General features: G+C 38.4%; 1 protein-coding gene across 11 annotated transcripts in view; it reads right to left on the reverse strand.

Annotated features, from left to right (window-relative positions):
• Positions 1–723: 723 nt before the first annotated feature.
• BMPR1B (bone morphogenetic protein receptor type 1B) overlaps positions 724–21,312 on the reverse strand; it is a 403,893-nt gene continuing 383,304 nt past the window's right edge. For 9 of the 11 annotated variants that reach the window (XM_058432835.1, XM_032137249.2, XM_058432816.1 and 6 more), the window contains 3 exons: positions 10,239–10,414; positions 6,374–6,504; positions 734–4,598 (listed from right to left, as the gene is read on the reverse strand). In XM_058432835.1, coding sequence (XP_058288818.1) covers positions 4,473–4,598; positions 6,374–6,504; positions 10,239–10,414 — 433 coding nt within the window. In that variant the 3' untranslated portion in view covers positions 734–4,472. Of the gene's footprint in view, positions 4,599–6,373; positions 6,505–10,238; positions 10,415–21,312 lie in introns of all 11 variants that reach the window. The other 2 variants (XM_058432803.1, XM_032137171.2) reach the window with 2 other exon arrangements.

Here is a 21,312-nt window from a genome sequence, read left to right on the forward strand (position 1 = left end):
ATGACCTGTTGCTGCATTTGCATGATAAACTAGTACCCTGAATGAATCCTGTCTTTGTTGTCTCTATACCTGTATTTGGGTTGCTGACAGAAAGATAAAATCATAAACCACAAGAAAAGTGGCACTATGAATTTCTGTTAATACTATAGTTGAGCACTTACCACATGCTTGGTGCATGGATTATGTCATTTCATCTTCAGAACAACTCCAGATAGTGGATATTAACACCATTCTCATCTTCAAGGGGAAGAAACTGAGTCTTTGAGAGGTCAAAACGTGCCCAGTCACACAACTGAGGGAGGGAGGGAAGCTGGATTCACACCAACAGGCCACCTAGCAGCCCCGAGTCTACGCTTGGCCACTGTGCCACAGTCAGCTTCATGAAGCCTAACCTGGCCCTCAGAGTTGCCCGTAACCATCTGGCTTTTTCCCCAGCAAGCTGTAATTTTCCAGTGCAATTTTAAACCTCCTTCACTTCTCTTAAACCACTGACTTCCCTGCCTTTCCCCTCACTCTCAGTAGATGACTGTGTTTCCTTCACAAAGAAAGTAGAAGCCATCAGACCATTTATCTTGTCCTCCTGCCATGAAATGTGAAAAACTTACCTGCATCTGCCTCCTTCATGGTGCCTTTCCACCTGCTACAATGTGATATTTTCAAAGACAATAAATAAATAAATAAATAAATAAGCAAGCAAGCACGACTATAACATAACAGTCATGTTTTTTTTCCAAGGGGAGAATGAAGCCATTTTATTTAGGGGAATGTTAAAACAAAGCCATATACAATCTGTAACAAATACAATACAATTGTTTGTTCCCTAGTCCTGAATAATTACAGTATATACAAAATCTGTAAGGCACTGGTTCCCCCAAAAGAACAAATGAGTCTTCTTGTTAAACAGACAACGAAACCCCTATATTGCCAACTTTTCTCCAAAAAATATGGCATTGTTTTTTCTGTTTTGTTTTACAAGAGGAATCACAATTGCTAAATTAAGTCACTTCTGATGCCATTTCTTTCATTTCCACTGCTATGTGTCTGGGTTTTCTAAGGCAATATAACTACTGAACATGTTCAAGTTTAAAAAACTGTAATTCTCTCAGTGCCGTTCCACCCACAAACAAAGAAGAATCAGATCAGACCAACAACATAAAACTTCTAATGAATATGCATGACTGTAGGAACATGAAATTCAGTCATTATTAAGTACTTGCTATACTTGACTACATACCAATTGAAATGTGTCAAAGAATTCCCTGTAAATAAAATCTCAGCATGTTTTCTAAGAAGCTTTCTGTTTGGGGAATTCAAAAATGGGCACTAATGACTTTTGAGCAGTGCTTTCCAGGAGGTCAAAGGCCTGTTTCCTCATACATAATGTTCATAGCACTCTTTTTGTGATTTAACAATCTACACACTTTTATAAATAAATATTATGTTTCATTTAGTACTTTATCATCCATAATATCTTACTCTCTAATCCACATAATGGAGTTGTGCCAGACTCCAAACTGAACATAATATTTATATATACATATATATTTATATATATACACACGTAAACTATAAACCTGAATATCTTAGCATACAAAACTTATCTAACAACTAATAATTTAGGATTCCTTTGAGAGGGAGGGGTTAGAAGAAACTCTTCTTAGTCTTTGAAATAGTCATGGCAGTAAGCAATAAACGACATTATTAATTTCTGGATTCTCGTTTATTCAAGTGAAAGACAAAATAAAATTCACTTCTGAGCCGCTAGAAATTTTGAAATCATAAAGGATTATTGGGAAATGAGTAGTCTTTAAGAACAATTTAGTGTTATCTAAGTAAAGTGGATTTTGGTAAGATACAGAGAAAAATCTATGCATAAATAAATTCTTGTTTCATTGAGTGGCTACAATCGCTAAGTGGGTCTTTTTAAGTATCTCAGGAATGTTTTTAAAATATTAATAGTGAATAAATTAGATTGAGGACTAGGACCAATCTTTTCCAAAGCAACCAAATATAATAAGAAAGAAGTTTGAAGACTATTTTAATTTCTTCCCATCCTTCATTGGAACCAACACCTCCCTAGAAATCTAGCTTAATTTCAAATCATCTCCTCCTCACAAAATATTCTGATTTGAAGTTATCCACATTCAAGTATTTACCAAAAAGAAAACATAATTTTATCTACAAGGTAAGCCCAACCTCACTTAAATTTAGGAAAAACCCAAGAAACAAAAACATGTCCCACTTAACTGGCATAAATGTTTACCTGTTGTTTTGTAGATGATCTGTTTAGAGGCACTGAAGTTTCTCTTCAAGGCTCAGATGATTAGTCACACTTAGTTCTAACCATATATTCCTTCTAGGCTATCCCTAAGAATATAACTGACACAAGAGAAAGGAACCTTTACATTATTATTGAGGTTATTTTTAATATCAATTAAAGCAGCATTCTTATTACAGTTCTACTTGGAACCAACTGTTTTCACTCTTTAAAAACACAGTTTTTTTTTTCAAATTCAAGGATTATGAAATTCTTCTGTCTTAGTTACAAACAAAATGCGGCTATGAAGCACTGAGAAGTAAATGCAAAATATAGAAAGAATCTTCATGATTCTCCCAAACTGTAAGCACAGCTCACAAACTCTCATTGCTTTAGAATTTTTTCTGGATGAACAAGTTACCAGCTGCAAACCGACTTCAGAAGTGAGGAAAAAGTTTTCTCATGTTTCATGTAGCTGTCAAATTTTCAAAAATCCTCCATCCTTCAATCACCCAGTGGGGAAAATGTGTTATAAAACACTGCCCCCTGGAGTATTCTGGGAGGAATGTCTTAAAAAAAAAAAAAACAGCAAGGGGAAAGTACTTTCAAATTCTTTACTAACCACTAACCACTACAGAATTTCTAAGCAGCAAAAGAAAACCACAGAAAGGAAATGCACATGAATAAAGTTGAGCAGGATGTGTACAACTTTAAGCTGTATCATATTCATGTTGCTAAACAATATTGGCCTTCTCGATGATTTTATTCATGTTGCTCCAAAGTTAAAACCCTGTAGAACTAAGTAGGTGAAGAGATATTTTGTATAAGTGCCACAGAAGATAAAATATAATAAATTAAATAGTGAATTGAGCATCACTAGAATAAAATAAAATGAGTAGGCATTCCTAAGATGTGAAATGATCACCTAAGATATACATGCTCCATCCATATTGATTTTAGAACAAAACACAGCAGCCCATAATATTTTCTGGCATCCACTAACTCTCCTCTGCCGTCCCATCTAGAGGTTATGTTTCTCTATTTTTAAAATAAAATATAGTTAAATTAGCCTGACGGATGTTTCCTCTCTATCCCGTATCTCAGACACATACAAAACAGACAGACAATAACAAAAAGACATCATCTTTATCTACACAAAATAAGGTACGCGCACTTTTTTCTTTGTGCTTCTGAGATTGGCTCCTTTGCATATATAAGATACAAGCCATCTGCACACCCTCATTCCCTATCTTTGTTGACATGTTCCTCTTACAACACAAGAGCAAATTACCTCTATTTTAAAGCACCTGTCTTCAACACAGCTCATGACAATTTTATTTAATATTGATCCTTTGATTGAGAGATCAAAACCATGCACAGGTCAATCTTCTGCACATTCAAAAAAAAAAAAAGCTTTCTTTGTGTTTAATGAAAAGGATTTTACCATGAAAGAGATGTCTAACACAATCAGAAACAGAAGTGGTTCTGAAGAACACCTACCAACAATTACTTCTGTTAGAGTCACATAAACCTTCATTTGTTCCATATTGCCTGAAGCTGCAAAAGGCCACCTGCAGGAATTCCAAATGTGATCCTAGACAGGTGGTGTTTGTACCCAGTGCATTCACATTACCGTAGCGGCCCCAAATGCAGGGATGGCCAAAGTGGTCTGAGGAGGCAAAGGCGGGGTGGGGAGTATGTTTAAGATGAGTTCCGTTCTACGTCCTCCAACTTAGACTGTCTATTGGTTTGCAGAGTGCAACAATATTTTACCAATGGAAAGACGTGTATTTTAATTTACTTTCCAGCAGAGTTCCTGGGAAGAACTCTGTTGTTATTATTTAAACTATAATACTATAACCCTTAAACCATCCACATTATCTGTTTTATTTTGGCAAAATGAAAGCATCTTAAAAAAAAAAAAAAGGCAATCCCAAAATACAGGGCTTTCTTAGAAAGCAACATACATCATATCTTGAACAAGTTACCCAAGCGGTTTCTCCCTCCTACAAACAGACATGGATCAATCTCTGCTTCTGGGAGCCTCTCTGTCTTTGTCCAGGTCGCTCCCTGAGAGGTGAGGTCTGAACCCACTGGGAAGCAGGATGATGTTCAAGGCTTGTACTGTGGATGCTTACTTGATGTCTTTTGCTACGCCCACAAACAGAAGAGTACCTGTTGGCTTTCTGCAGAGATGCTTACTTTTCCTCTCATATCAGAGTTTAATGTCCTGGGACTCTGACATTTTGGCAAGTGTTTTCTTAACCCGCAGGGCTGTCAGCCTTGATGCAGGATTCTGAGCCCAGCATTCTGTCATGAGTTTCCCCATCTGCCTTAGACACTGAGGAAGAGAAATGTTAGAAAAATGTATCACCTGCAAGGCTGGCACCTGAAACAATGTAGCTTTTTAGTTTTAGGTTCATTAAGTTTGAATATATTTTTAAAAGGTACCCTTAAAACCATGTAGAAGTAAAATTCTGTAAGCTTTTTTCATGCAAAATTACATATGACTAAAACAGATGTTCATGTCTTCTTTGTGATAGAAACAAGCAGGTGGTTCTGCGGATTGTAGAAAGGTGTCTTTGAAGTTAGTGTTAAGCAAACATAAAAATACCCAGGGAGTCTGTATTCCACTCAATACTCCCAGATTGTTTATAACACTTGATAAGTTTAAATCTTTTATCTAATTCCACAATATGCAAAAAAACAGTTATTCCTAAATCATAGCTGTCTGCTGCAGTAATAGCATCACATTGCACCATTTAACAAGATTAATGACCTGTGCACAGCATCACTAAAACTTTCTCCTGTGGTACATCAATTATTGGTCTTCCTATTGAAAAGTACAATTTCACTTCATAAGAAATCCTCAGTGAAGAGATATCAAGTAACACCAAAAGCCCACAATAATAGGGCTCCAGCATCTCATAAAGCTTTCTGCACAGCTTGCTGGAAAACATATATATTATTTAACATTTTAGTAACCAGACACAAAACCAATGAGCCAAATGTGTTGTTGTTGTTGTTGTTGTTGTTGCTGTTTGTTTGGAGACATGGTCTCGGTCTGTCGAGTGCAGTGGCATGATCCTGGCTCATTGCAACCTCCGCCTTCCGGGTTCAAACAATTCTCGTGCATCAATCTCCTGAGTAGGTGGGAATACAGGCGTGCACCAACACACTAGGCTATTGTTTGTATTTTTTAATAGAGATGGGTTTTCACTATATTGGCCAGGCTGGTCTCGAACTTCTGGACTCAAGTGATCCACCCGCCTCGGCCTGCCGAAGTGCCAGGATTACAGATGTGAGCCACAGTGCCCGGCCCAGAGATTATACTTAAATGGCTTTTACACTTAAGAAATAGTGCTCTGTCCCTCCTTTGCAGTGCTTTGGTACATGTTTGGTAAGAGCCTGTTTTTTTTCCAGTGGTGCTTCAAACTCATCTTGAACATTCCAGTCCACCAGAGAACTCTAGAACATGGTGAGTTTGAAGGCTGGGAGGGTGGAAGGAGAGGAATGTGGAACAGGAGGAAGAGTCAGGAAAGGCAGGACTAATTTCCTCCTTCCTAGCCGCTCCTTTCCAGACCTATGTAGGTTTCACCACTATAGACTTAGAGCCAAGCTGAAGGTGGATTTGTTCAAATCACATCTCATCATCCTTATTAACAAAGACACCCAGCATAGTCAGGCATCTTAACTAGGTCAACTTGTATCACTTTAACATGCCTACTTTTTTTCTCTAATCAAAATGAGAGAATGCTGTACATGGGTTTGTTACAGAGAAAAATTATGACGCTTTAAAAACACACATAGAGAAATAATAGGTTTTATGCAAATGTCAAGACATTATAAATAAAGAAAATAATGTTATTTGTTATGCAGGCTAAACACTGACTGACCCACTCAACATATTCTGGAAGTGGCAAAATAAAATTGGAAAAGTAGAACAAGTAATTTAACATACTACACTTATCTCCATATAAATTACTGCAATGAGGCACCATCACCATCACCATCAAAACAAAGAAGAATTCCTACAATGAATATGTGGAATTTTGGCTAAAAAAGAAAAGTCTATTTAGAAGTCAGTCACAGCCACATGGTTACCTCAAGCCTTACCTCATCACTGCTCCACCGGTTTGGGAATGAGGGGCGCAACTTCTTGATGCACACAATCTCCCTCATGTCCTCATAAGAGGGGTCACTGGGCACTAGGTCATGATAAGGAAGCTGGTATTCTTCCACTATACCTAAAAATATGTTGTTACTATTATTATTATAATTATTTTCTGTGAAGTAGAAATAAAAGTCTAACAGTTCTCAAAGGAAAAGTGCTATCAGTATTACAGACAAGTTCAGGCAGAAAAATAGCAAAATAAATCTTGAAAAATATTTACCCAAATGGTACTTAATCTAATTTAGAAAAAATGAATACAAAGCCCAATGAAAAATATTATCATAGGTCTTCAAGCCTTTCTTCCCTAATTTCCAAAAGCTAAGTAAAACAAGCATCTTAAATTTATTTCCAATTTTATGAAGAACAAATTAAAAGACAAATCTATATTAAATCTCAATGCAAATCTGCAAGACATATCCTGAACTCATACTACATAATATGTGACTGTTTCTATTACTATAGTATGAAACTATGAATATCATAATAAATTCAGAAGTGTATCCTACTTGAACAAAATGTCAGACTTACATTTTTTCTGCTTAATTGTAGGAATGTGGTTTTGCACATTAAAAATTTAGAAAATTACAGACACCCAAAAATATTAACCATGAATTTTTTAGGTTCAAGGATTATCTGATTTTTTTTCTATATTTATCCAAATTTTCAGTAAGGAATACATTACTATTAGAAAAAATATGTATTGTTAAAAGAAAAGAAATACAAATCTATAGCATCTTCATAAAAATGCACACTAAACTTTCATTTTATTGTTCCTAGTATTTAATTTCTACCTTTTTCCTCTTATCCTTTAAAAATGCAGGCTTCTAGTGTCTTCTTTTTTACCTTCTCAGATTAACTACTCATAATAATTACATTAGAGGCTGCTGCTCTGAACAATCTTTCGGGAGCACCCGTCCTCCCTATCCTAAATCATCTTTTATAGAAATATCATTGCTTTTCATCTGAAGAAGATGATGCCGTCAAGTTGGCAGATTATATACCACATCGTTAAATTCACTGGGGGCTTACTCTGCCAAAATCTGGGGTCTGTGTTATGTTCTTTCTTGTAAACTCAAATCTGTTATAAAATCATCAAGGACCAGAAGGTTCAGAAGTTTTTTCAGACCATTCCAACTCACCATTTGTCCTGTGTCCTGCTGTGACCACAGAGCTTAATTATATGTATTATCTATGTTAATATTTCCTTTCACTGTGTTTTACCTCCACATGAGATAAGTAAAGTACTGGGCCTAACACTCAGGATGTGCTCTGCTTCATTTCAGTTCTTTCTCCCTTTCTCATTCTCAGGACCATGGCCCTGGAAACAGCCTGAAGGCAAAGCTCACATCTCTTTAACCAGTCTCCTATTTTCCGCTGGTGGATGGACTGATGGATGGGGTGGGGTAGGTGTATCTACTACAACAGACAAAGGCAGAGCCCACCACTTAAAATTATGAATTAATCAAATCTAACTGTTGAATAATAGGCCTTATTCTTTTCTCCATGTCATGTAATCAAGTTTTCAAAATTTCCTGTTAGCTGCCATTTAACTCTGTGTTTGAAACCTCAAACCTTTCTATCTTTCTTCTCCTTTAAAAGATGGAAAGGCCTACATCTGGATGTGTCTCTTTCACCCAAAAGGGCCTGGACGAGAAAGATAAGCCCAAAAAAACTTCTAATATCTTCATAAAGTTTTAGCAAATAGAATTTTGTGTGCTTTGCCTCTCTGGAAAAATAAAATCGCTTATTGAGAGCTTCCTCCATCCCAGTTGTGGAAATAGGTATACTATATAAATTATCTTATTAAATTCTCGCAAATGCATTTCTGAGATGACATTATTCTCCACACTACTCAGATGAGGAAACTTGGCTCTCGGGGTTAAGTAACTTGCCCAAGTCCATTCAGTTGGTATGGGGCAGAGCAGGGACTCCAACACCTCTAACAATAAGGCAACATTATAGCAAATCTCCACATCCAAATCTCCATATCCAAAGACAGCCCCTAGCAAAGCAAATTAATACCCTAGCAGAGCAATTAATACCTTGCTGTTTATATAAAGCTACCTTGTTTTTAAGCTGAGAATAATTTCTCCTGCATTTGGCCCACAGGCTTTCAAATATAGGCTTCCTGTAGCCCTGTTTGTTTTAGATGTTCAAGAAAACATAATTAGAAAAATAACCTTGTTCTCTACACCTTCAACTTCCATAAAGCTATCTTAATTAAGTATAAGCATATTATTTTTTAAAAGGCTCGTCTACTTGTTTTTTTTTTTTTTCTTTTTAAATACAGACTGGGTTCCAGTCTATTGCCCAGATTAGTCCTCAACTCCTGGCTTCGAGCGATCCTCCCTACTTGGTCTCCCAAAATGCTGGGATTGCAAACGTGAGGCTTGTCTACTCTTTATAATGCGTGAAATGAAGTCATAGACAATTTGTTAAATTTTTTGGTTACTTCTTCTTTACACTTAGAATGAGAAATTTATTCAATATCTGGTTAGAGAAAATGTCCTGCATTAACTTTCCTTTTGGACAAAATAGTTCTCACTTCAGAGAGAATGTGTTCTATTTCAAATTTCTTACAACAGGTTCAGAATTCCCAAAGTGATTATTAGAAGGCACTGTGCCACTGATGATGATCTTTCTATCAAAGTGTGAATGCAGGTTGATTAACTGTTTCTTCTTTATATTTAAATATGAACCTAAAGATGTTATGGCTCTACCAACCAAAATGAAAATTATTAATAGTAATAATAGCTAATATGTATTGAGTGCTAATTTTGTGCCAGGCAGTTCTCATTATCTTTACACTGAAACCATACAACCACAGAAGCGGATACAGTAATTCACTTCTCATCTTTAAGAGGACTCTGAAACAAAGAAAAGTTTATAACCTGTCCAAGGCATCACAGATAAATAGCAGGAACAAGAACAAATCTCAGTACTAGTTAAGTGCATGCTGCACTTTCAGAATCTTCAGCAAGCTCATGTTTTCATGAAGATAGATTTAAATTGGCCATTATGAGGAACAGCAGCAGCATCAAGGCTTTTTAATGAGCACAACCATGGAATAATATACAGAGGACTTGACACAGAAAAGCCAAAGATTCAGCTCCTTGCCTAAAAGGTGTCAGAATTTACTTGAAGACAGACTGTGCAGCAATCAAAATAATACAAATAATAATACTTCTGAATATTTAAATATGTCTTCTTGTTTATTATAATTGGTTTTACTAGGGAATCCTCCTATGTGTAGAGAAAACAATATCATAAAAAAATACTCTGATACTTTAATTTCCTTTTGATAAAAAACTGATGTTTTCAAATTGCTTTATGAGGAAGTTTTATAAAAAATACAGAAAGTAAGAAATGGGTGTCCCATCCCACATTTATGTCCTACTGTCATCGCTGCAGAGGAAATCCCAGGGAATGGAGTTGGGGATGGGGCCCAGCAGCTAGGTGAGAATAAACTGGCAGGGACAGAAAAGGGGGTTTGATTTGATCGAGCAACTGCTGGAGGAAGAACCCAAGAGAGAAATGAGACAATACACAGAGCAGAAAACAGTGATGCTTGAAAAGGCAGGGGAAGCTGACAGTGTGTCTAGTGGCAGGTGGAGGAAGGAAGCAGTCAAAGATTATTCTAGGATGTCGAATATAATTTCCTGGAAGTACTGTGACTGCATCAACAGAAATAAAGGGAAAAATAAAACCAGATCTAATAGACAGTATGATAACTTTGATTTCTGATCAGAAAGAAAGGATTTGTAGTAGCTCCAATAGAAGCTTTTCAAAGACAGCACTGTTTCTTACCTCCTGATACACATCTCCTAGCAACCTCCCAAAGGATGAGGCCAAAACTATACATGTCAGCCATGATGTAAGACTGGAAGTGATTTCTGTTCAAGCTCTCGTCCAACACTTCTGGAGGCATATAGCGTTTGGTGCCAACTCGAGTGTTAGGTGGTATGTCAACTTCATTTGTATCACTAAGGAAAAAGTAAAGCAAAGCATTACAGCATTGAAGAGGACCAACAAAAACGAATCAAGGTGATTCTGAAACAATGGCTTTAGTTAGTGAAAGGCAGAAAAGAAAAACTTTCCAGGGAATAAAAACAATTTCTTAAAGAATATTTCTTGCCAAAAGCTATATTAAATATTTACAGGTTAAAACCCAATGAAAGGCAAGCTGGTACTGCGGTGCATGCCTGTAGGCCCAGCTATTCTGGAGGCTGAGGTGGGAGGACAGCTTGAGCCCAGAGGTTCAAGACCTGACTGGGCAACATAGTGAGATGCCATTTCTTAAAAAAAGTTAGAAAAAAAAAACAATGAAGATGAAATTTAGTCAGAACGAAGCTGCAGCATCTAAAATTGCATTACCAATAGACGAAATGTATACCCTAAACAACTGCTAAATATATATTAAATGTCTAAAAAAACCCTCTTCCTTCCCCTCCTATTTTAAAAACTTTACTCTTAAAATGGGCATGCACACATGACAATTTTGTGTGAAACAGTATTTTTTTAAGCCAGCTGTTGTAAAGCTCTTAGATCTACAAACAAGTTTCAAAAGGGGAGAAGGAGAGAACCAACAAAGACATGCAATTGTTTTACTCTGACAAGGTGGGACATATAAAAAAGCTTTCCACTATCACTATTGTTTTATGAACCAAATAGCATTTAACTTTTTTTTAAAGAAAGAAAACAATAATGGAATATAACATCTTTAACTTTCTGAAAATTTTACAACATGGCCCATTTACTATTCCTTCCCGTAGACTGGGAAAGGAGTAATGACGGAGGGACAACAACCTGCACGCTGGCACTTGGGAACCACTGCCTCAGTGCAATGAGCTGGAGCCACAGTTCCAGCCCGTTCTAAGGGTGCTGAATGACTAGGCTGATGATGAAATGAGATGACATGTACAAGCCCTGCCAACATGGTACTAGGCACATATTAGATACTTAAGTACTTGTACCTCATCAGAAAGTAAGGGAACTAGGTAGAAAAGTAACAAACCCTAGGTATAACAGATGAACAGACTATAACCAAATAAGGTATACTATAAAACCGAAAAGGTACAGAAACTCATTATTAAGCTGAACTCTGTGGAAAATCTTGGATAAACCTTTCTACCTCCTGATTCCCAAGAACTTTTTTTTTTTTTTTGCTTTTGCTTTTCATTACACTCTATTGACTCTCAAGCATTTACATGTTATTTCTCCTCAGCCTGGAAAACAGATTCATTTATCAAATATCACACTTATCCTGCTGTCATAGATAGTCAATACCAAAACACTAGTGGCTTCAGGAAAAAAAACAAAAATCAAAAACCTCTGGGTTTGATCTCATTGCCTTGACCACTTCTACAACATGAAATATGTGGTGTCATTTTTTGTCATTTGAGAATATTTTAAGTGTCACTCTGAATATCTCAAAATTTTTATATTTACTAAAACATAAAATATAAAACTTCATTTTAGAACTTTTTAAACTCACTTCCGGCTACAATTCTTAATCTAAAATTTTATGTTTTAGATAAGATGACATATCAACAGATATGTCATCAGTGTACTCATTAGGCCCGTCATGGTTTTCTAGGTGCAATAATAACTAGCCTGCTTTCCTAAATAAAAGTTGTTAAAAAAAAAAAAAAGGTTAAAGTGTAATTAAAAAACAAAACAGCTGGTATTCCTTACCATATGCAAACATAGGTCCCAGTGTTCTGGGCTCTTTTCTAAAACTGGAAAAAGAAGTTAAAATGTTAATTCTCAGCACTTACTGGTATAATAGAAAATTGTCATTTGTATGTGTAAATGATAAATGACAGGGGAGGAAAGTATGCTGAGAAGAGACTTAATGGTAAACTGGAAACAAGTCAGATTGAATAGATGCTACAAAAGCTCCACTTCCATTTATAAAGCATGCTCTCCTCCTACTCCACCTGCTGACACCTCTCATGGGAGCAGAGTAGGGATTTCACTAATGTGTTGCCAGCATGTCCTAATTTTAATTTTTAATCATGAGGAAGATAGTGGTGGCCCAGGTAAGAAGTCCTGGGTCCCATGCGGAGAAATCAAACATGGGGGTTTGCAGATGAAAAGAAGATGGTTAAAGACCTCAATTGTATTCCAGAACAAGAAGAACCTTAAGACAATCCACACAGAAGGGCATTTAGAAAGGCCAAAGGTGTAATCTGACCACAGTTGATAAAGATTTTAGGCAATTTCATTCCATTCTTACTCTCAGCTCCTTAATGTTTATTTGGATTTGGGAGGTCAGGAAAAGATAATGGAATGTGTGATGTAGAGATATCTATTACAAAAATGAAAGGTAATTGTGACCTAATAATAGAATTAAAATTTGTGACAGCTGGACTATACATAGTTCATCTCTAAATTCTTTTTCTCAAACACTGCACAAACATACACTCAAGGATTTTGAATGTCCACCAAATGCCAAAAATCAGTCCCTTACATAGTCCCTTAAATACATATGCATGTTCAGCAATACGCCATCTCTCTCCTCCCCTTCCTCTCCCACCCTAGACGTTTGCCCTAGTAGTAGCTGAATAAATCTTCTCCCTAGTAACATTTGAGTAAGTAATTTGTTTTCCAACTTAAGACTATCAACTCCTTTGAGCCCCAAATACTTGTCATAGTCATTTGGTATATCCCCGAAGAGCATAGCCCCAATCCTTCTCCATTCGCAGTGTGTCTTGCACATGACAGGAAAATAACGTACTTTAAATGAAAGAAGGAAAAGGTTTGTTTACACTAAACTTTGCTATGGATAATTTAAAGGGAAATGTAAAAATCTCTGGACTGTATGGGCCATAAAATGAGATCTTACCAATTTCTAGAAGGATAAATAGAATTTTGTTGAGCAAACTAATTTTGTGAAAGATCACTATCAACCTGTTGGCAAGTGCCTTTAGCACTACACTTAAACAACAAACATGAGAATTATAGGTAATCCATATTTGATACTGTAAAGTGTCAGATCCTCCAAAACATTTAGCTCTGCCCCTTCTTCCCCCAGGCACGTTTCTATAATTGAAAGGCATTAGACTACATTTCTTTCTTAGATTTTCAGTAACATCATTTTACCTATTCCCAAATAATGGCAGAGAAAAATCGAGCTTGTGTTAATCCTAAAGCCAAAAAAAAAGAAATAAATGTGATTTAACGCTGGGGTGCCAAGAATAAAGGAAGAAAAAGAGAATGGAAGTAGAGTCAGATGGTGTGGTACACGTGAGAACAGACAATACAACAGACGGAAAGTTCTAGGAGAAAGAAGGAGGCAGAAAAGGGCAGTGTGCCTTCTGCACTAGCTTCCTCTAGGCTCCTTGTCCACAGAGGGCTATAGAGGGGAGAAACAAGGTTGACAAGAAAAGACAGATACTGCACAAGGGCTGTAGACTCAGACAATAATTCCAGCCCCACACAATAATCCTATGTACTGCAGTAGCTACATACATATGAAGTCAGATTATAAAATCATAGAGAGGAGACATAAATAGGATACTGGTTACTTCTGGGAAGGATAGCGGGAAATGAAAAAGGAACGGGACTGCAACAGGGCTATCTTCAACATTTTATTTCTTTTAAAAAGAAAAACCAGAGAAAAACAAGGTAAATTGCTAACATCTGTTCATATTAAATTATTACATGGGTGTCTCACTTTTATACTCTTGTGTATGTTTATAATATATCACAAATATAAGTATATATAATATATTTCTAATAAGTTAAAAGAACCCAGCAGGATCCAGAACTAGAAAAATGTACATTTCAAAGATTACAGGATAGGTTATAGCATAAGGATGGGAAGAACAAAAGTGATATAAATAAACTGGATAAAATTACAGAGAAAATGAGCTGCTATGAAGGAGAACTGAAAATATCCCACTAAAAACAAGAGTGTTGCATTCACTACAGAAGAAATGTTATCTCTCCTTTCCCATGGAGAAGGGTTGGAAATATGTACACAAAGGGGTCATTATTAAAGAGTAGGGTTCAGAGAATTATAAGAGTAGACAATTTTGCTCTTTTATACTTCAATAATCAATGCTGCCACTAGATCCAATATGGCTTTTGTCCCTGTTAATGTGAGTATTAAAGAGATTCAGACTTAAGTAGAATTAGAAGGAAATGGAAAATACAATTTGAGGAAAATAAAATAAAGAGATGTCAGATGAATTCCTCTCCAGGAAAAAGGCTTTCTTTGTTTTCAAATCATGTTTTAATGAGTATTTAAAAAAAAAAAAAAAAAAGGCCTGGTGTGGTGGCTCATGCCTGTAATCTCAGTATTTTGGAAGGCCGAGGCAGGTGGATTGCTTGAGTCCAGGAGTTCAAGACCAGCCTGGGCAACATGGTGAAACCCCGCCTCTACTAAAAACACAAAAATTTGCTGGGTGTGGTGGCACATGCCTGTAGTCCCAGCTACCTGCGAGGCTGAAGCAGGAGGATCACTTGAGCCCAGGAGGCAAAGGTTGCAGTGAGCCAAGATCACTCCACTGCACTCTAGCCTGGGCAACAGAGGGAGACCTCATCTCAAAAAATCAATAAACATTTAGGGACAGTGGGGATAGAACAGGATAAAATGAAAATGTCTACAATTTTCTGAGTAAGAAATGAGAGCCTGGGGGTAAAGGGGAAGTCAGTGAGGGAGAAAAAGGGTTCTGCTAGCCTAGGGTCATAAGATATTAAGCCCTGTAGGGGTAAAAAAAAAAGGGAGAAATGTCCAGGTGGACTAAATTTTATGTACTATCTTCCATCACAATCTCCAGTAAAAACATCTTTGAACCTGAGCTGTTCGTATTTTGGAAGCCAGGAACCAGCAACTATATAATGTGGAAAAGGCACAAGATATATGGGAGCTATCGGCTGATAATGCAAAGCGGAAAACAACTCCTTTGGATTCCCAGACAAGCAGTGAATAATGCTGAGTTCCCTACTATACCAGGTAGGAATGAGGTTAATGTCTGCATTCATCTGGATCTCAAAATGCAGGGCTGCTCTCAGCTAGGATTATTTAAAGAGGCCAGAAAACCAAGTTCATATTTCTGACCAAAGTCACCTGAATGACAGTGGTATGATATAGAAAATGCCAGCATGGTGGAGTATGAGGTCTACATTGATAATCAAAGGGCTTCATAAGTCTATGGACACTCCAAATGGCTCTTCTACTCCAGGGAAGACACTAACAAAGTGACAGTTCTGAAGGTCATGGTTTTGAGGGTAGGGAAGGGGAGCAAAGGGAAAGACTCTGAGAGAGAGAGAGAGACAAGAAAATTAAAAGACACACAAAACTATTATTTTCCTCTTCTCCTCTGAAGGTGCCAGGGAAGGACGTACCAAGGAGGGGGTGATGGGAGCCACTCACTCTGCCAGGAGACATATTTTAGCCACTGACATTGTTTAGAATTGTGGCACATGGTGACAATTAAAGTAGGATTTTAATCAGTTTTATTATCGACAGTGTACTCCCTTCCTGCCTGTGCCTGGTGTACTGCCCCTGGCGTGCCCCTTAGCACAGCACTGCTGGCTGGTATGGCGTGTGTGCACTGCAGGTGTTAGTGTATAACTGTGGGAGGGAAGTCATGGGGCTGCTTGTGTGTGCAGAAAGGCTGAAAGTGGAGCCTTCAGCTGGGATCCTGAGCAGGTTGGAGAATGAAACATGAGCACCCCAGTGGACTCAGGGAACAGTGCATGCCTTAAGCTCTTGACTATCATGCATTAAATGAGGGCAGGCAAAAGATTTTTGTTTTGGTGGCAAGGAGTAAGGGGGAGTTTTTAAAAAATATAGTATCTCTTTAGCCTTATAATATATTAAATGTTTTTCATGTTAATTAAGCCTTTTAGTTATAAACCTAAACCCAGAAATTCTGGCTAAAAGTGTTATGTTAAAAAAAAAAAAAAAAAGAGCCCCCACTGCTTGACTGAGCACAGGGCACCTTCCCCACTGTACCATAAACTGAAGTAAGAGTCTCATGAAAGTCCTAAGCACAGCCCGCTGTGGCAATGAGAGGTGTGCGCAGGGAAAGAGTTGCTGGCTCCAACAAGGTGGCTCTACCTCGTTGAGCCTTTGGGCACATGCGGGTGGTCCTCCTGCTGGATGTTGTTGATGCCTAAAACAGAGAGAGGAAAGGGAAAGAGAGGAAGCAGGGAGGTAAAAAAAAAAACGTAATAGACAAGAGAAAGAAAAGAGAAGCAAACATTGTACACCTTAAAAAATCTAAAAAGCTTCTTATGAAATAAGAACTGCACTTTAAAGAATGTGTGAAAAAAAAGGAGGCATGAGAAGATAGGTGAAGGAGGCCATGGGTTTGCTTGTGGCTTGTGATGTCTGAAATTAACTACCCATTACATATACTACAGGATGTTAAATACTCTCTCAGCAAGATGATTTTGATTCCCCAAAAGCATAAAAAATTCTCAAGAGTCTATGGAAGAAGGGGCTGTGCACATCCCTGTGGGTTTCCTGTGGCATCCTGGAGATAGCTGAGGAACTGACTTGCAGAATTGAACTCTGCCTGGCAGATGTTCACCAATAAGGGGAGTTTTCTGCAGCAACTTTCAAGATTCAGTGCTGCTATGAAATCTCAGGGTATCTTAGAAACAGGACATTAGAACTAAAAAGTCTTCAACATAAGGTGGGCATGGCTGCAGAAACCTTGACTGGGAGTGTTCACTATGCCACGTATGAGCTTAGTTTTATGACTTTGGTGGGTCATTTAGCCAAATCACATTGTAAAATGCAAACCAAAAGCAGTGCTAAAAGAATCGCATCAGCAAGACTCAAGAAATTCAGTACCCTCCGAACTAAGCTACCCTATCTCTTTTGTACTTGGATAATTTCACAATCATCCACTGGACATCAGTGTGACAGCCTAGTCTTTATTGCAGGTTTTCTATTTAAATTTAATACCTGAGAGCCCTAAGCCAGGATTTATTTTTCCCATAAGAAAATATTTTATTCTGACTCTGAAGTCTCAGAGGGGTTGCTGAATTCTTCAGAGTGAAAAGTGAAAAGCTTTGTAAGTTTCTTCAAGGCATTTCATGTGTCATTGTTTTCTCCTCCCAGTAGAGATTGAGGGTAATGGTGATGTCCACCAGCACATCACCTGGATTAAATTTCTGCTGAGCAGGAAATGCATCGGCACTTACGTCACTGTCAAGAGAATGCATGAAAAAAACAACAGAGCATTTTAAAATTTATATGAACAGGAAATCTCTAAGGCACAGTCTGCTCCCTCTCTGTGGCTCTTGACTTCCCTGGGAGCCTTTCAGAAATGACTGAAAACCCTAAGAGAACACTTACCATTACACAGAGACTGTCTCACAGGAAGTTCTCATTTGAAGTCAGAGAATTCAGCACAGGGTAAGCTGTGACTCCACTTGTAATTAAAGTCTAAATATCCATGCATATGTGCACAAATACAATATAAAACAGTGAAAAAAAGAGTAGAAACTAAAGAAAGACTTACAGCAAGTTTTAAAAATTAGGCTCAAAAACTGAGAAGAGCAAACTTTGAAACATAGAAAATAAAACTAGAAAAAGCACCTCTGAAATGATCAAATGTAACCTGCACGTAATGGAAGATGATGCTGAGGCCCAGTCACACAGCTAGGCTATGGCCATAGGAGTCTGCACAGCCAACATCTGAGCCATCATCTTCATCTCTTCATCTCTTGATGAACTAGTTAATATATGCCAAATAAACATCTGAATTATCCCTTAAAATAGTCCCTCCACTTCCTAGAATCAGGGTTTGTATGAAATTTGAGAGGTCATTCAGTTCATTCTCCTTCCATTAAGCAGAACTAAGTTTCTATAATATAATAGATACTCACTTTCCTTTTTTGTTTTAAGGTCTATAAAGGAGATGAGTCTGTTACTTTGCTATTGCCTACATTTATTGATTCACAACAATGTTAGAATATCTATAATGGGTAACTCACTATGTCATGTTAAATGGGAAATCTATTAATTAAGTTGGCATATATCCTGCTCTCAGGATGTGCCATCACTGGTAGGAGAGATGAAGCACGTCCCAAAATAATTATAATACCAAGCAGACAAAGACCAGGAAATTAAAGAGTAGTACAGAAGACGCTGTCATTATTCTCAGCTGGGGATGAATCAAGTGACTTAGAGGTGATTCTGAGACTGGAGTAGGATACATGGAAAATCAGGGACTTTCCAACCTAGGGACTGTGCAATCAAAAGCAAGGCAACAACAAGCATGGGGTATATAAGGAGAAAATTCAAGCAGCTCAGTTTCGCAAAAGAAAGCATACAAATTGGAGAGTTTGTAGAATATAAGATTAGAAAGGTGGATTTCGTCCAGAATGTGTAGGATCTCTGGTGTTAGGAAAAAAGTTCTTTTTCCTTCATCCTGTGTTCCATATGGAATCATTTATCCACTAAAAGTTAAGTAATGAGCACCAGGGAAAGGCACTAGAAACACAAATCTGAAAAATGCATGTTATCTACTTTCAAGGGGCTTACTTTCCATTGGGAATGACAAATAAGTAGTCAATGATGACTATATAACAGGCAAGACACTTCATGGTAATAAGCACAGAGTTACATTAGAAGACTTAAGAATGGAGACTAAAAAACAGCAGGTGGGGAGGTTACAAGATGGCTGAATAGGAACAGCTCCAGTCTACAGCTCCCAGCATGAGCAACGCAAAAGATGAGTGATTTCTGCATTTCCAACTTAGGTACTGGGTTCATCTCACTGGGGCCTGTCAGACAGTGGGTGCAGCCCACAGAATGTGAGCCGAAGCAGGACGGGGCATCGCCTCACCGGGAAGCGCAAGGGGTCAGGGAATTCCCTTTCCTAGCCAAGGGAAGCCACGACAGATGGTACCTGGAAAATTGGGACCTCCCACCCTAATAATGCACTTTTCCAACGGTCTTAGCAAACGGCACACCAGGAGATTATATCCTGCGCCTGGCTCGGAGGGCCCCACGCCCACGGAGCCTCGCTCATTGCTGGCACAGCAGTCTGAGATTGAACTACAAGGTGGCAGCGAGGCTGGGGGAGGGGTGTCCACCATTGCTGAGGCTTCAGTAGGTAAACAAAGCAGCCAGGAAGCTCAAACTGGGTGGAGCCCACTGCAGCTCAAGGGGGTCTGCCTGCCTCTGTAGACTCCACCTCTGGAGGCAGAGTATAGCTGAACAAAAGGCAGCAAAAACTTCTGCAGACTTAAACATCCCTATCTAACAGCTTTGAAGAGAGTAGTGGTTCTCTGAGCATGGAGTTTGAGATCGGAGAACGGACAGATTGCCTCCTCCAGTGGGTCCCTGACCCCCAAGTAGCCTAACTGGGAGGCACCTCCCAGTAGGGGCCAACTGACACCTCATACAGCCGGGTGCCCCTCTAAGACGAAGCTTCCAGAGGAAGGATCAGGCAGCAACATTTGCCATTCTGCAATATTTGCTGTTCTGCAGCCTTCGCTGGTGATACCCAGGCAAACAGGGTCTGGAGTGGACCTCCAGCAAACTCCAACAGACCTGCAGCTGAGGATCCTGACTGTTAGAAGAAAAACTAACAAACAGAAAAGACATCCACACCAAAACCCCATCTGTACATCACCATCATCAAAGACTAAAGGCAGATAAAACCACAAAGATGGGGAAAAACCAGAGCAGAAAAGCTGAAAATTCTAAAAATCCGAGTGCCTCTTCTCCTCCAAAGGAATGCAGCTCCTCACCAGCAACGGAACAAAGCTGGGTGGAGAATGACTTGGACGAGTTGAGAGAAGAAGGCTTCAGACAATCGGCATTAACAAACTTCTCCGAGCTAAAGGAGGATGGCCAAACTCACTGCAAAGAAGCTGAAAACCGTGAAAAAAGATTAGACGAATGGCTAACTAGAATAAACAGCGCAGAGAAGACCTTAAATGACTTGATGGAGCTGAAAACCATGGGACGAGAACTACATGATGCATGCACAAGCTTCAGTAGCCGATTCGATCAAGTGGAAGAAAGGGTATCAGTGATGGAAGATCAAATGAATGAAATGAAGTGAGAAGAGAAGTGTAGAGAAAAAAGAATAAAAAGTAATGAACAAACCCTCCAAGAAATATGGGACTATGTGAAAGGACCAAATCTACGTCTGATTGGTGTACCTGAAAGTGACGGGGAGAATGGAACCAAGTTGGAAAACACTCTGCAGGATATTATCCAGGAGAACTTTCCCAACCTAGCAAGGCAAGCCAACATTCAAATTCAGGAAATACAGAGAACACCACAAAGATACTCCTCAAGAAGAGCAACTCCAAGACATAGAAATGTGAAATTCACCAAAGTTGAAATGAAGGAAAAAATGTTAAGGGCAGCCAGAGAGAACGGTCGGGTTATCCACAAAGGGAAGCCCATCAAACTAACAGTGGATCTCTCGGCAGAAACTCCACAAGCCAGAAGAGAGTGGGGGCCAGTATTCAACATTCTTAAAGAAAACAATTTTCAACCCAGAATTTCATATCCAGCCAAACTAAGCTTCATAAGTGAAGGAGAAAAAAAATACTTTACAGACAAGCAAACGCTGAGAGATTCTGTCACCATCAGGCCTGCCTTACAAGAGCTCCTGAAGGAAGCACTAAACATGGAAAGGAACAACCGGTACCAGCCACTGCAAAATCAGGCCAAATTGTAAAGACCATCGATGCCAGGAAGAAACTGCATCAACTAATGAGCAAAATATCCAGCTAACATCATAATGACAGGATCAAATTCACACATAACAATATTAACCTTAAAGGTAAATGGGCTAAATGCTCCAATTAAAAGACACAGACTGGCAAATTGGATAAAGAGTCAAGACCCATCAGTGTGCTGTATTTAGGAGACCCGTCTCATATGCAGAGA

This window comes from Hylobates moloch, unplaced genomic scaffold (assembly GCF_009828535.3).
Source record: "Hylobates moloch isolate HMO894 unplaced genomic scaffold, HMol_V3 SCAFFOLD_2, whole genome shotgun sequence".
Lineage (NCBI taxonomy): Eukaryota > Metazoa > Chordata > Mammalia > Primates > Hylobatidae > Hylobates > Hylobates moloch.